The following is a 14,789-nucleotide window of genomic DNA, read 5'->3' as shown; positions in this document are numbered from 1 at the left end:
GAGGGTTTAAAACATGAAGCAAACCACTGGTTACACAAGAAGAAGAAGGCTAGATTAAACTTTGCAAAAAAGCATATCAAAGATCCTGCTTGTCTAAAACTAAAAGTCATTATGGACAAGTGAAAACCTGAGCGTCGAAGGAGAGACACACCTTAAGATCTCAAACACCATCTGTCAGACATGGTAGAGACAGTGTTATAGTTTGAGCATGTATGGCTGGCAGTGGAACCGTGCCACTAGTGTTTATTTGTGACCAATAGAGCATGCTTTTCAGTTACTGAAGGCAGAGAGAGCCACAAACAAGCAGCAACTGAAACCGGCTTTCAGCTTTCTATCCATAATGCAGGCAGTGTCTGGATCTAAAGATCTTTCTCTGGAATAAGTAAAGTTTGTAGATTCTTACTCCTGTGTACCAGCATGACGTCACCAGAGCAGGAACAGCAGTGCGTGTTATTTTTTATTAAATGTATAATTAATGAGTTCACTGCAGCTCTCGCACTCTGCAAAGCCATCTGGTGGGTCGCTCTGAATCAACCAAACCGAGCAAGTGTGAGACATTGTTGCTCCCACCGCTCAACAGAACAACACGTGTGATGTTATAACAGAACTGCAAACTGCGCAACTGAGACGGAATTATAATAACCGGTGGATTTCAAGCGGTTTGCTTCAGTATTAATTTTATATATCCCATGCCCCCTCCATCCCCAGCCCGTGATACCGCGCTTAATAATTATTAATAATTCTTTAAAAGTTCCGATACACACACACATGTCTGGTTTGCTATCCTCGTGGGGACATCCCATTGACATAATGCTTTCCCAAGCCGCTTACCCTAACCCTAACCATCAAAAATGAATGTCTAATCCTAATCATCAGCCTAAACCTAACCATAAACTAATTGTAACTCTAACCCTAAACTCACATTTTGAGCCTCAAAAATGCCTTCAACTCGTGGGGACGAACATTTTGTCCCCCATAAGTCCTCACAAAGACGTCTAAACAAACACACACACACACACACACACACACATAGAGCGTGAAGGGGGCGTGTTTCCTAAAAGCGCGTCTGTGGCTTTAAGAGAAACAGGCACAAGTGAGGAAGTGAAGATAGCTAACTTTCGTTTCCTCCACGAAACTTTTTATTTATACTGCACCTAATATAAGAAAGGAGAAGTAACGACAACAGGGTCTGAAAGGGACACAGGGGCGGGGATGTCCGTGTGTCTCTGTCCCCATCTTCATTCTGCTCCAGCCCCGCTCCACTGACACGGTAAGTGAATTTCAGGGTAGATGGCAAAACACGGTCGTGATTGTTTTATGAACGTGGGTTTGACTGATAACTTTGAAACGCTGAAACGTCAACAAGACCCGGATGCAAGCTGTCATGAAAGTAATAACAAGGGTCATAATATGACGCTGTCAAAGAAATCTGAAATAAGGGGTTAAACGCAGTTACACCATCCCGCACGGCTTTAACTTTCATCGTTTCCATACTGGGAAGGAAAAGAGAAGTCAGGCAAACAAAGGCTTGTGAATGAGGCTGGTTTGTTAAGACAGACACGCTTTTCTGTCGATAAAGGTGTTTTGATGGATCACATCTGCTTTTATAAAAATGCAGTTTATAAATCTGGTCATAAAAAGTCATAAAACAAACAAAAGACACTTCAGTAATTATTACAGGAGAAGGGGGAGTCCATGAACTGTGAATGGTAACCTATAATAGTAAGAATAATATTAATTATGCAAAGGAATGTGATGTAAATACAATTTAAAAGAAACAAAGGAACACTTCTTGTATCCTATGCAAGTTCATTTTCTCTTGTTGGGGGTTTGAATCACCAAGTATGGTACTCACCACTGATTCGGCAGGTTTTTAATTCAAAAACAGAAAACTTTATCACTTAACAACTTAAACGCAGGGACTGAGCGAGGCCACAAAGTGATTGCATGTATTTAAACTTCTGTTATTGACTTGTTGGCCTTTAATATGTGAAACATATGTCAAATGTATCCCTCATGAATGACATCAAGTTATTTTGAGCTACAAACAACATTCCTGTCACAATGTAGAAGCTGCTGTCAAAGCGACTTTTTTATATCCTTTATTTATTCGGTTGAAAAGCCTCACTGAAGGGAAACATGTTCTTTTAAAAAGTGATCTGGCCAAGAGGGCAGCAGAAACTGCAACAATTTAAGATAACAGTTGTATAAAGAGAGTTCAATAAAACAGGACTTTAATCCTCACTGTACATGCACAATTAAATTATGGGTACTCCACACGAACTATGCAGGATGATATAAATAGTAAGAGTAAACAGCAGTGATGTACAGTCCAGAGGAATCTATACAAAACAACAAAAAAGCACAGTGGCCAAAAAAGACTGAGTTGGTTATGATGTAGGTACAATAATGCAGACTCATAAAGATACTTGCAAAACAGGCCGTTTCTTAATTTCATGTATAACCTCTGTGTGAATCCTGTTCACCAAAGTCTGCCAACATACGTAAAGACATTAGACATCAAAACACATTGGAAACATTGGAAATCAGTTTTTGGCACAACACCAGAACTGGTTCAAAAGGTCCAGCATAGAACAGTGGACGGCTTTACAAGCGGAAAAAATGCAGTGATGTCATAAATGTCACCAGCTTTTTATAAAATGCACTGTAGCTTGTGGTGATTCCAGTATTATTACAGAGGCATAAACATGTAAGAAGAGTAAGAAGAGTTGCAAGTTTTAGTTAGTTTTAGTTGTTTAGAAACGCTGCAGTCGTTTAGCGCCAAAAACGCATGTGAAGGTTTTGGACTTTTGTAGCTGCACCGTGATCGGCACGCGTAATAAACGTGCAGCTCACGGTGCACGGGAAGGTCAACCTGCCATACTGCTCTGGACACACAACTGAAACTGAATTTCTTTAAACAACAGCACACACTGCTCGTCTTTTTTATGTTTCATTAAATGTGAATATTTTGTTGGACTTTTACGTATAATAATTTCACTTGAAATAAAAACTTGGATAAAATAAGTTAAACAGTCGCGTGTTAATGTATTCATTCAGCTAGTTTTTAAAATAAATGAAAATATCATATCCTGATGTGAATGTGAGTAGTCCCTTATCTGAACATATCCTCTATATAACTGCCACCCCCTATTCTATGATTTCTTAATATTTGTATTAAAATATCTTTTCAAGCTTTAAAACGTTTTGGCACGTTGTGTTGAGAAACAATTAAGAGGAAGTATGGCTTCTGTAATGCTGCTTCTGTATGCATTTTTGTGAATTTTAACACAATCTCACTTTATAACGTGTTCAGTTTTAAAGCTATAAATACATGTGCTAAAATTAGCCAGTTATGTTTTGTCTCAGAGTACTCAAAACAAAAATAAATGAACAAAATACTTAAAAATAAATCTGAAAATGCATCTAAAGTGATTTGGAGTCAGGTGTGTTTGATACAACATTATAGTAATTACACTAATGATATTTACGTCTGCAGTTAATTTGATTCTGAAAACTTTAAGCATCTATAATTAGAGTTTCGTTCATGTGCAGCAGCTTGAAAACCACGGTGGCTGCAGGTGGCCGATTGGTTTCGATGATGGCAGAAGGTGCAGTGAAGTATTAATATAGCGTGCTGCTTCTTCTGGTCACCAGATGGAGGCAACTGGCGATGAAGCTTTGATCCCTCATGATGATCAGTTTGTTGTTCCTCCAAATGGCAACGTGAACGAAATGCTCAATGTGGACCACGAAGACAACATGCAGGGCCAGGTGAGCTCAGCTGATTTCAGAGAACCTTCATAAATCCAGCTTCTCTGGTTATCGGTTTTGGTGTACTACGGATCAGAACAATCCTATTTTAATTTGATAAACACGTCTCTGCCTCTGCTTAAGTGTTGCATAACTTTTTGTCCTTCTTTCTTTAGATGGAGGAGTTTTTGGGCCCACAGGCTGATTACAACGAGGAGGAGGAGGAGAAGAAATACTATCGAAGGAAGAGGCTGGGAATCATCAAGAATGTTGTTGCAGCCAGTATTGGAGCCATGATTGTGTACAGTGTGTACATGGGTGAGTTTCCCTGAAGATGGGGTGCTGAAACTGGCAAACAGGCACACACAGACAGGGTATCTTGAATACTCGTGAACATTTACTGTACCTGTACATGTGTGCAACAGGCCTCCTGCAGATGCAGTTGATCCTCCACTACGATACGACCTACCGTGAGGTAAAGTACAGCAACCTCGGCCTGCAGGACATCGACCAGAAGATGCTGATGGGGATTAATGTCACACCGATCATAGGCCTCCTGTACACGCCTCTCCTCATCAGGTAGCAACATAAACCCAAGTTTTAAAACATGTCTTTATATAAATGTTCCTGCTCTTCCTTTAAACACCCTGTCTCACATCCAGGTTTCTAGGTACCAAGTGGATGATGTTCCTGGCTTCGGGGATCTACGCTCTCTTCGTCTCTACAAATTATTGGGAGCGTTACTACACCCTCGTTCCATCGGCTGTGGCCATCGGTGTGGCCATTGTGCCCCTGTGGGCCTCCTTGGGAAATTATATCACACGGTGAGAAAGAAGAAGTAGAAGTTTGGGTGGGTGGAAGTGCTTCCTTAACCCTTGCTGCGTCTTAAGATTTATAGAAATAAAAAACAAACAAACAAACAAAAAATCCCCTAAAACTATAGTAACCTTTCAGGATATTCTATTCCAGTGAAGGAAGTAGAAAGCTGCTGTTCCTCTTGCCTCATTCATTCTTTTAAAAGCGAGCCAATCACGGGCCGATCAGGTAAAACAAACTAGCAGAAAGAGCAAGAAAGTCTCCATGGGAGGCACAATAACAGTGGTGTAGTGGGCTTTGTCAGCAGACTTTTAGATGAGAGAGGACGGTTGAAATCTCAAAAAACAAACAAACAATACCTTATAAAAAGGCTTTAGTGCGGCTCTTCAGTTCATCCTCTGTGAGAAACACGCCGTTTCAGCTCCTCTCTCTAGTCTCTATCCCAGCTTTTGTCTGAGTTGCTCATGAGCAGAAGGTTTGAACAGCAAATGGAGACCTCTGTGGTCACAGCCAGATCCATGTGCCACAGTGACATCAAACAGCCAAGACTACAGTAAAAGTGTTTAGAGCAGTCTGAAGCCCTAAACACTTTTGGCTCACAGGAATTGTTTGTTTATATGCAGACATTATTACTTGAAACTAAGTGTTTATCATGAGTAGCTACAGGATTTAACAGAGCGACAGAAGAAGATCTCAAGTGTAGGCAGTAGTAGAGCTCTGTAAAGAACATTTTGCTATTGTAGCTCTTCAAGCAAAAATGGGACTCCTGGAGTTTTAGAGCCTGGCACAATTTTCCTAGTAGCTAATCGAGCAATGCTCCATATTTCTGCTAGATGTAAGGTCTAATGTTTACATGTTTCATGTGGATGATAAGAGCTGCTGCTTTATGAAGACACTGAATACCTGTCCCTACTTCACGTGTCCCTCCGGCACAACAAAGCTCTCAGAAAGCATCATCGAGTGAGCATTATTTAAAATGTCTTTTCATCAACAGATGTAACAAAACCTTGTATCAGTTTAATCAACGGCAGACTGAAAGAACAATTTACCAGGCTCTTTGTTGTATTTCATTTGAGCCGTGCTGCGCTGACTACAAGCTGAGATCTTTTTTTCTGTCACCGCCTGTTCAGTTTGTATTGATCTTTCTTTTTATTATAAATGCTGCTGGCAGAATACCTTTTTTTTATGCTCTGATGTGTTTTTGCCTTTTATGAAGTCGCTAAATCCTAAAAGAGGAAATGTGAATGTAAAGCTTGTTCTCGGGTTCTTTACACTTCCTGAATATAGAGCATTTATAGGGCAAAGCGTAGTTGTTAGTGTGAAACAGAGACAGCCTATGTGGTTTTGATCAATTTAAACACTTCATACACGGAGACAAGGGGCTCGTGTGATTAATTGAAGATAAGTACAAAATAAATGCCTCTAAATTTGTTTTCTAACACCATAAACACTCTCATATATGCGCAGGATGGCACAGCAGTACTATGAATGCGTCAACTATAAGGAGGAGCACGTGCAGGAGCAGAAGAAGCTCCCAAAGGGAGCGTGCCACAGCTATATCATCGTCTTCCAGTCGGTCTTTAACATCATTTTCAATGTGAGTCTTTCAGCTTTCCCTCATTAATGATGTTATTAATATCATACTGTTTGCTGGACAAACGGGCAAACCTTTTTCTTTTCTTCTGCGTCAGCTGAGTTTTGTCTTCGCCGAGTTACCCATGGCCTTCGTCCTCAACAGCACTTACCTCCATGATAACTCCCACGTCCTCGCCCAAGTGAAACACTGCGGTAAAGAAACTTGCCTCCTCACTTCCAGTAGCGACTCAGTACAGATACACTATAATAAGCTCGGGACAATAAAAGTTAAATTTACTTCCATGTTAATATTAAGAGGAAGAGTATGGGAAATAGGAATGTTTATCAACTTTTCAACTAAATCCATCATCATTCCAAAAAAAGAAAACAATCTATCCTGTTAATTGTGAGGCTGTCATTTAAAACCAGTTAATTTATGTAACTTTTTCTATTTATAACAAATTATATTTTAGAGATTTTAACTCCCATCCCCGCTTTTTATTTTGTAAAAACACACGAGGAAGTCCATCAGTCTTCCCGTCTTACTCTTTATTAGTTCCCCTAGTGCCTTGTGGAGTGTTTGGAGGATTCAGAGTAATCATAGACAAACACTTTGTTGCTCGAGTGTTAATATTGACTAGGCAGAACGTAATTATTAAAAAAAAAAGAAAAAGAAAAAGAAAAAGCTGACACAGCCACTTTGTTACCTGGTTTAATCCAAGTACTAAAAGTAAAATTAGCAAGAGGCTTGTAAAAGAGCCACACACTTCTCTCAGAGACCAAACCACAGCCAAACCTGGAGGCTCGTTATCTCACCAGGTGCTGGAAACAGGTTGAAATATCCACACATTGTTCTGTGTCTGCTGGATTTGTGAATTTCCAAAAGCAATAAAATGTCAATTTGTATTTTCAACTTTCAGCGCAAATTTGAAATCTGATGTTCAGTACTCAATCTTATCTACAAAGACTGCTAGTGATGTAATGATTCAGCCTAATTATTCCACATGTCAATGATCCCTGCACTGCCAGTGCAGAAAAAAAACTGGATAGAAAAACACATCATGGGTTGGTCTCCCCAGAGCTTGAACCTCAACATTATTAAAGCAGTGGGGATCATGTTGACAGAGAAATGAACAAAAGGCAGAAACAGCCAAAGTAGAGCTTTGAATGTCCTTCAAAAAGCCCACAAGCTAGAACTGTTCAAGCTGTTTTTGCAGGTTCAATAAATTGCTGCATGCCTCTAAGATTTTTGCACAGTACTTTCAGTACTAGTTAAGCACCATGATCACAGCTGCTTTTTTAAAATCAGCAGTGCAAAACTAAACAGGTGGTAAAAAATAAAAATAGTTGGTAACATTGGTATTATTCAAAATGAAACTTAAAGAGAAACATCACCAACTGACAGGCTGTGTCACAGTTTCCCCATTAGGATGTTTTCATTAAGCAGAAGTAGGTTTACTGGCTAAAAAACACACATTTTAACAGTAGGAGGAAACAGACCTGAGGTAGAGGATCACATGACTGTAGCTGACCTCTTCGATTTACATCACAACTGCATAAAGAACTTTGTTTTCTTCAGTCTGCAGCTCTGTTAGGTTTTATTAAATCAGCATTCCTATCCACTCAGAGACTTTTAAAGCATTTTTGTAATTTTATAAAGTACGGCTGCAATAAAAGTAAAGTCTGTAAAGTACAGTTTGTTGCTTAAATGTACAGACAGACACTTTAACAGTCTGTAGGATTAACACAGGCTGTTTGGCTGACATCAGTTATTTTCTAATTTCTTTCCTGTCCCTAAACCAGGTGCTAATGTCACCGGATTGATCCCTGGCTTCAACAACACCGTGCTGAAAAAACTGCCAAGCTCCATGCTGCTCATTAAAGCGGAGAGCGTGCTCATGGGCTTCGCCTTCCTCTCCATGATCATTGTAAGTTCTCTTCCTACACAGGCACATAAACACGTGGACTCGAGGTCATTCAGTTTGTTTAGGTGTTTGTTTTCTAATTATCTAGACAGGCTTTGTATAATCTGTGTCGCTGTTTCCTGTTGTGACGTTCTTGCAAAACAACAATAAAACATCAGCATTAAGTAGTCACTAGACAAGCATATAAAACCAAAACAAAGAGCAAATTACTGAGAGAAAATTGAATTGGGTACCCAAAAATGCTCTGATGGAATTAACACCGAGCTGAAACGGTAATCTTATTCTTATAAATCCCCGTGTACATCACTTTCTCATTAAAAGATAAATGTAAAAATGCTCTGAGGAAACCATTTCAGATGGAATTACATGTGATAAAAGACTTGCAAAGTTTTCTTAAGAATGTTTGGATTTACAGAGAAGAGAAATTAATCCTTAGATAATATCAAATCTTTATAAATAAAGGAAAAATTAAGCCTTTTTCAAACCTGTATTGATGTCTAAAATATGGCATGTTGTGTGCAGCTGAGAACCTCTCTCACAGTTAGCATGTGTAACCCACGAGAAGCTATAAATATTCAATAAACAAGACGTTCAGATTGATGTTATAAAAGAAATCACAGGAGAGCTACCGTAAAGCTAAAGCTGCAAACTATAAAGCGTAAACAGAGAAGCAGCAGTGCGCCGCAACTCCAGGCATCCCCAAAGATAAGGTCTGTGGTGGTCTTGTAACAGAGTTGATTACGACATTCATTAGCTGTAATTTTTGTGCTTGAATGTTCTATATTAGTCGTTTTACAGTATTCTATTATTGTTAGGCTCACATTATACCATGTAGGGTGATCCAATCAGACGTTTTATAACCGTTCTTGTGGCTACTTGCAAGATATGAACAAAGCACTGGAAAACACCTCAGAGCTCTGGTATTTAAAGTCAGTGAATTGGGATTCTTGCTGGGAAGCTAGCATCCATTTAGCTTACAATTTGTTCGAGGAATTGCTGGAAACGATGAAAGTGATGAGACTGTAAACTAAAACAAGCTAATAGATGCTAAAACACTTTTTCACTGGCTTTAGTCTGTACCAACTGGGTACCAGCTGCTAGTTTAAGAGCTAATGTTGCTCTCAGGCATCTGTTGTGTTTGTTCTATTCTTAGACATTTTTTAAAACCTCACCATGGGACAAAAACAAACTGAAGCACAAGCTCCATTGAAAATGATTCTGAATAAAGTGATCTCTGTGTGCTGCTACTCACAGTTCCTCGGGCTGTGTGGGGCCGCCTACCGCCCAACAGAAGAGATCGACCTTCGCAGTATAGGCTGGGGAAACATCTTTCAGCTGCCTTTCAAACACCTGAGGGACTACCGCCTGCGGCTGCTCTGCCCCTTCTTCATCTACAGTGGATTCGAGACACTGTTTGCCATCTCTGGATTCACCCTGGTACTAAACTCATGCAGATTGTCTGTACAGTAGTTTAAGTTTGTTAAAGAGAAACGGAAATACAGATGTAAGGATGTAGGATTTAAGGATGTCATGAGAGAAAGCAGAGTTGTGAATCAGGTCATAAAATGTTGAAAGAATGTGTCTCCCCCCCCCCTTCTTTCTCAACAGTCTTACGGTGTATGTGCTTTGGGTCTAAATAAACTGTGGCTTCTCATCGTCGTCTACGGCCTCTCCGCCTCCATCTTTTCCTCCCTTAGCCTTTCCCTCTTACGGCTTCCACGCTGGGTGTGTCTCATCAGTGGTGCTTTTGTGCATGGAGTGCTTGTGGTGGTTCTCATGGCATTTTCTCCAGAGCCGAATTGCCCCAAGTATGAGGGCCCTCTACTAGTGATCTCTGCGCTATGGGGACTCGGCACCGCCCTGAACAAGACAGGCGTCAGCAGTGAGTATCATCTATGGTCTCTGTGTTTGCATGTCTTCAGCTATGACACGTGACAACATGAGTTCCTCTGTGTGTTCCAGCCCTACTCGGAATGCTGTACGCTGAAGAAAAGGAACGCCTGGACTTTGTCTACACCATCTATCACTGGTGGCAGGCAATCGCCATCTTTATAGTCTACCTTTGGTATGGTCTTCCTATGAGGGTATGTGACTCTGTGTTTATGTAGTTAGTTTTTCCCTCCATTTTTTTGTTCCTATTCTAACCTATTTTTTTCTTCACTTTCCTTTAAGGCAAAACTTTCCATACTACTAGTCACTTTGTTGCTGGCTTGCTGTTGCTATTGGGTGATGGAGCGTCGCCTGGCCAAGAGAGTGCCATTCAGACTGCCTCGCATCCCTCGGCCACGACACAAGGTAACTAGTCAGTCCATCGAGGATCAATACATGAATCTGGTCTTTGTAATGAGCCCTTTTCAAACATGATCTCTGCATGTTTTCAGGAAAATCAAAGTTGTTTTGTCACGTTCCACACAGCAGGAGAGTTTGTCCGACATGTTTTCTCTCCGAAAAAAAAAAAAAACCTGATTAGAGCATGCAGGGCGCTGGGGACATGATAAACTCAGTGGGAACCTTGAGAGGTGTCTTTGCGCACACAGTGTGTTATAGTCTTTACCTGAAGTATAAGGTGACACAAGGTGTAACATGAATAGTGGGCACTAGAAAACTTTAAGTCAGAACTAATGGACAGGCCTCTCCTCTGCTATAAATCATTATACGTCAACAAGTTATATAATTAAAGAAGGAAAAAGGGGAATAAAATAAGGAGGAAGCTAGACTTCAGGGTCTCCAAGGTTTGACCCCTGGACCTCTGCTCCAACACCGCCACCAAAACCATGAAAAAAGAAAAAACGAAATCGGAGCTCTGTGTTAAAAACATAAAAACACTGAAGACTATAAACTAATTAGGCTCTGCTGCTACTCACAAACACAGGAAAACAGTTTAGAACATGGCAGAGAACCCCTACCAAGCTTTCAAATTCTTACAGGCAAAATTACTCAAACATAACAAGACAGAGAAGTTACCCTAGGTTATGATTAAAGGTCACGTTTTGAATTTTACTGAGCTCATCCCGAAAACACAGATCACAGTGGCCAGTAAGGAGTGGTTTAGTAGTGCTGGATCGAAGTGCAGTTTCATTAATGAGCAGAATGCTGATCAGCTGCTGCACTCAGGTGTGGCATGCTTTTCTCATTTCTCTAATTTCATCTCCTCTGTCCTCCATCCGCCTCCTTGTCCCCTTGAAATCGGTCTCAGTACATCACGCTGGAGGATGCCTCAATTCCTAAAATCCACCTGAAGGGCAGAGGGTATAATTGAAGATGCACACGTGAAGTGTTTTCACTGTCAATTTATAAAACAGGCACCGGCACGCAGCTGGAATATGCAAACCATGGCCACAGGGGCACTCTTTAAAACCTTGTATTCATATGTTGTTTCAGTCATTTAATTTCACCAGACTCTCTGTTTGTCATAGATTCTGTGTGCGTGGTTAAAAGATAATTCAAAATCTTGTTACATTGTGCCATGTTATCAATTTAATTAAAAGTGTCCCTAAATATGAAACGTTCTGAGCACTGTCAAACCTCACGTAATAAAATACAGCTGTAGCAATTTATTATGCAGCTGTGACCAACTTCATGTTTAATTCACATTTAATTGACTGTAAACTGAAGCTACGCAGCGAGGATCTCATTTTGCTACCTGACTCCAACTTCTCATGTTCCTTCGTCATCTCATCAACATGAGTGGAGTCGAGTATGTCGACTTTTCTGTGGACATATTATAGTGGCTTTAAGATATATTAGTTTAGATTTAAGATATACTTAGATATTATACATAAATCAGAATAAAAATATTCTGATTGATCTGAATTTTTGGTTTTGAAATAAGGCAGCAGGCAAAAAATAGTCTGTTTAAAGAAGATTAAATACAGTGTTGTTTATCAACTACACCACAAACTGAGCAGTGACGCATTTTCTGCACGAGCTGTCATCGTTTCTTTAGATTTCAACAACAATCAGAGTCTTTCTGTGATATGGAACTGAACATATCATAAAGGTCTCTGTGGGCCTTTGGGAGGTGGCTGTGTTTGTAAGCAGACAATACAGGCAATTAGTGCATGTTACCGTATTTGACAGACATCCATGCATATTCCTGTATTTCTGATCATCTGACAAAAATGAAACCCTAATCAAGAGGCAGCTGATTATTTTTCTTATGCTCTGGCTGAAATTACTTTGGGGCATGCCAAAAACTCCCCCATGCAGTCTGTAAAAACTTTTTCTTTGAAGAGGAATGAGTAGATATAAGCTCATTATTTTTCCCTTTTTTTCCTTCATTTTCTTTTGTAGAAAAAAAAACTCACACCAAAGGCAAATTAGTTTTTCAAACATAGTTTACAGTTATCTGCAAATGTATGAGCAGTATTACCCATGAAGGTGTCCTTTAGGACAATATCTGAAAATAATATTACATGTCTATCAAGTCCGTGCCACTATTTAAACATGTGCGAAGTCACTGAATACACATGGTTGTTGTTATATTTGTATTATATTCTATGCATGGATTTTGCTGTGTATAACAGTGACCTATCAGAAACAAGTATTTGCACACAGAAAATCCTTGAGATGGCATTTTTGTGGATTCAGTCTGATTTATTTTGCTGACTCCTTCTCTGTTGATTTTAGATTTTAGCCTTTCACGCAAAAATATAAAAAGGCGCTTCAATCAAGCTTTGAAGGATCTTATTTGTTTTACATTAAAGTAAATGAAAGTTTTATTTTGAGGTTTCTGAGTGATGGCAGACCAAAAGAAGTAGATAGAACAGGCTGTTGAGAGATTGTCTGCTTACATAAGCGTTTTATATAAGTAGCATATAGCGTTTTGTTATGTGGTTAGATTAGAATTGCTAAAAACTGATTTGTCCTTCTTCTGGAAGAAGGTAATCCAAGGATCAGTGCATTTTATTGTGAAAAATGCTACTGCATACTAAGCTAGAAACGGGTTTTGACATCAGAGCAACTAATTCAACTAATTCTTTTTGTCCTCAGGTCAAAGGTTACCGCTACCTGGAAGAGGACAACTCCGATGAGTCCGACTCGGAGAGGAGCGAGGAGGACGACAGAGAAGATGAGAGGGAGGAAGACGACTGTGATGTAGTGCAAAATTTGGACGGGGAGGAAAGGGACCAAGAGGGTTGGTATCAGGGCGCTAACTCACCCAGAGCCAGGAGAAGAGGAGCCGAGGGCTGTGGACAGGACGACGCCCGTGTGAACGAGAGGGACGGAGAGATATGAGAAGAGGAGAGGAAGAGTTAAAATAGCACTGGAAGCTCTTTCATTCATTAATATTTCTGTAAATTTTTGTTTTTCAGTGGAAAATATAAAAATTAAGAAAAAAGCCCCGATAGTTTATAGTTTTCTAACTTTGAAGGAAAGCTATAGGTAACTGCCTAAGTGAAATTACAATCATCAATAAGAAAAGTACACCAGCTTTAACGGCTATATTGTTATAACACATCAGCATATTCTGGATAAAACCAAAAAATTGAGTCCTTTTTCTTTCTATGTAGACTGGCTAACCAAATGATAAGTGCAGAGAGCATTTCACTTGCTTTTGTGCTTCTTCTTCATCAGAATTTGTTGTTTATTATTGAAAAACAAATCTGCATAGAAAGAGTTGAAAGCAAGCGACAAAATGAAGGAATTGATTTTCTGAGTTTAATCACAAGGTGAAGCGTGTTTTGATAGAAAAACAAGCCTGCCTCTTGTAAGCAACATAAAAAAGCCCCATATTTGTTGTTTTAATTCCTTATAATTTCAGTATTTCATTTAATAGTGTGTGCACATTGGTCAGAGAATCTGGAATCACACAAGGCATTGTCAGAAGCTGTCTGCTGTGAGATGCAGAAGATGAGCTTGAATATATGTTTGATGAAGTGCAGCATTCAGCATGTGCTTAGTTCAGTCTTTTCTGACTAATCCCAGTAAGGTATAGATTTTAGAAATCTAAAATAATATTCAGAAACAAACAAACTGAAAGGACTACAGCCACACGAGCTATATGCTAACATTAGCATGTAGCCCTGCAACATTACTTGCTCCATCTTGGTTTGTATCAGGTGATACGGTGGGCATTCCAGACACTAGTTGCACAGTGCATGTTAAAGCTGAGAGTACATTAGCATTGTGTCTGTGAACTCTGCTCTGCTAATAATTGCTAGAAGTTGCCGATTAGCCGAAGACGATGCTAAGTCCAGATGAGGTTCATGCACTCTAAAATAAAGTGCTACAAATGCAAACCCACTAATTCCATTCTCAAAGGGACATTAGATGAAAAAAACACTCATACATAACTTAGTGTTTTGTACATGTCAAAACAGTAAAGGGCCAAATATGCTTTTTGAACCTGCATATACATACAGTATCATTTCAATATAGTATCAAAGGGTCTAACATAGAAACCTCTTTGCTCATGCAGTAACTGCTTTTCTGTGCTGAATGATTATTTCTAATGACGGCTAAACTCCCAAAGATGTTAAAGTGTAGGCTATTTAAAAGATGGATGTGAGTGCCTTGAAGACATCCTTTGTTAGTGGAGTCCCCTTTAGAGCCCTGAACTCAATATTATAATCATAGGCATTATCATGTTTTTATGTTCTCTGAAAAAAAAGAAAAAAAAGAAATCGTGATGTAACAAGCAAGAGGTAGATCTGACAAAGAAACACTATGGTCGTAAAGTAGGGACTTGACACAATGTCTCCATACCCTAAAGCTTAC

At 39.6% G+C, this 14,789-nt stretch overlaps 1 protein-coding gene across 1 annotated transcript; it reads left to right on the top strand.

The window, feature by feature from the left end:
* Positions 1 to 1,097: 1,097 nt before the first annotated feature.
* unc93b1 (unc-93 homolog B1, TLR signaling regulator) lies at positions 1,098 to 13,789 on the top strand. The gene is made up of 13 exons (XM_005945532.2): positions 1,098 to 1,270; positions 3,658 to 3,774; positions 3,930 to 4,071; positions 4,179 to 4,332; positions 4,416 to 4,577; positions 6,037 to 6,166; positions 6,261 to 6,357; positions 7,948 to 8,072; positions 9,324 to 9,506; positions 9,678 to 9,951; positions 10,032 to 10,153; positions 10,242 to 10,364; positions 13,062 to 13,789. The coding sequence occupies exons 2-13, from the start codon at positions 3,658 to 3,660 to the stop codon at positions 13,305 to 13,307; spliced, it is 1,875 nt and encodes a 624-aa protein (XP_005945594.1). The 5' UTR covers positions 1,098 to 1,270; the 3' UTR covers positions 13,308 to 13,789.
* The last annotated feature ends 1,000 nt before the right edge of the window (positions 13,790 to 14,789 follow it).

This window comes from Haplochromis burtoni, unplaced genomic scaffold (genome assembly GCF_018398535.1).
Source record: "Haplochromis burtoni strain Fernald_Lab_line unplaced genomic scaffold, NCSU_Asbu1 Contig_233, whole genome shotgun sequence".
In the NCBI taxonomy this organism is placed as follows: domain Eukaryota; kingdom Metazoa; phylum Chordata; class Actinopteri; order Cichliformes; family Cichlidae; genus Haplochromis; species Haplochromis burtoni.
Note: the sequence above shows the minus strand (reverse complement) of the source record. Positions and strands in the feature narration are given on the sequence as shown.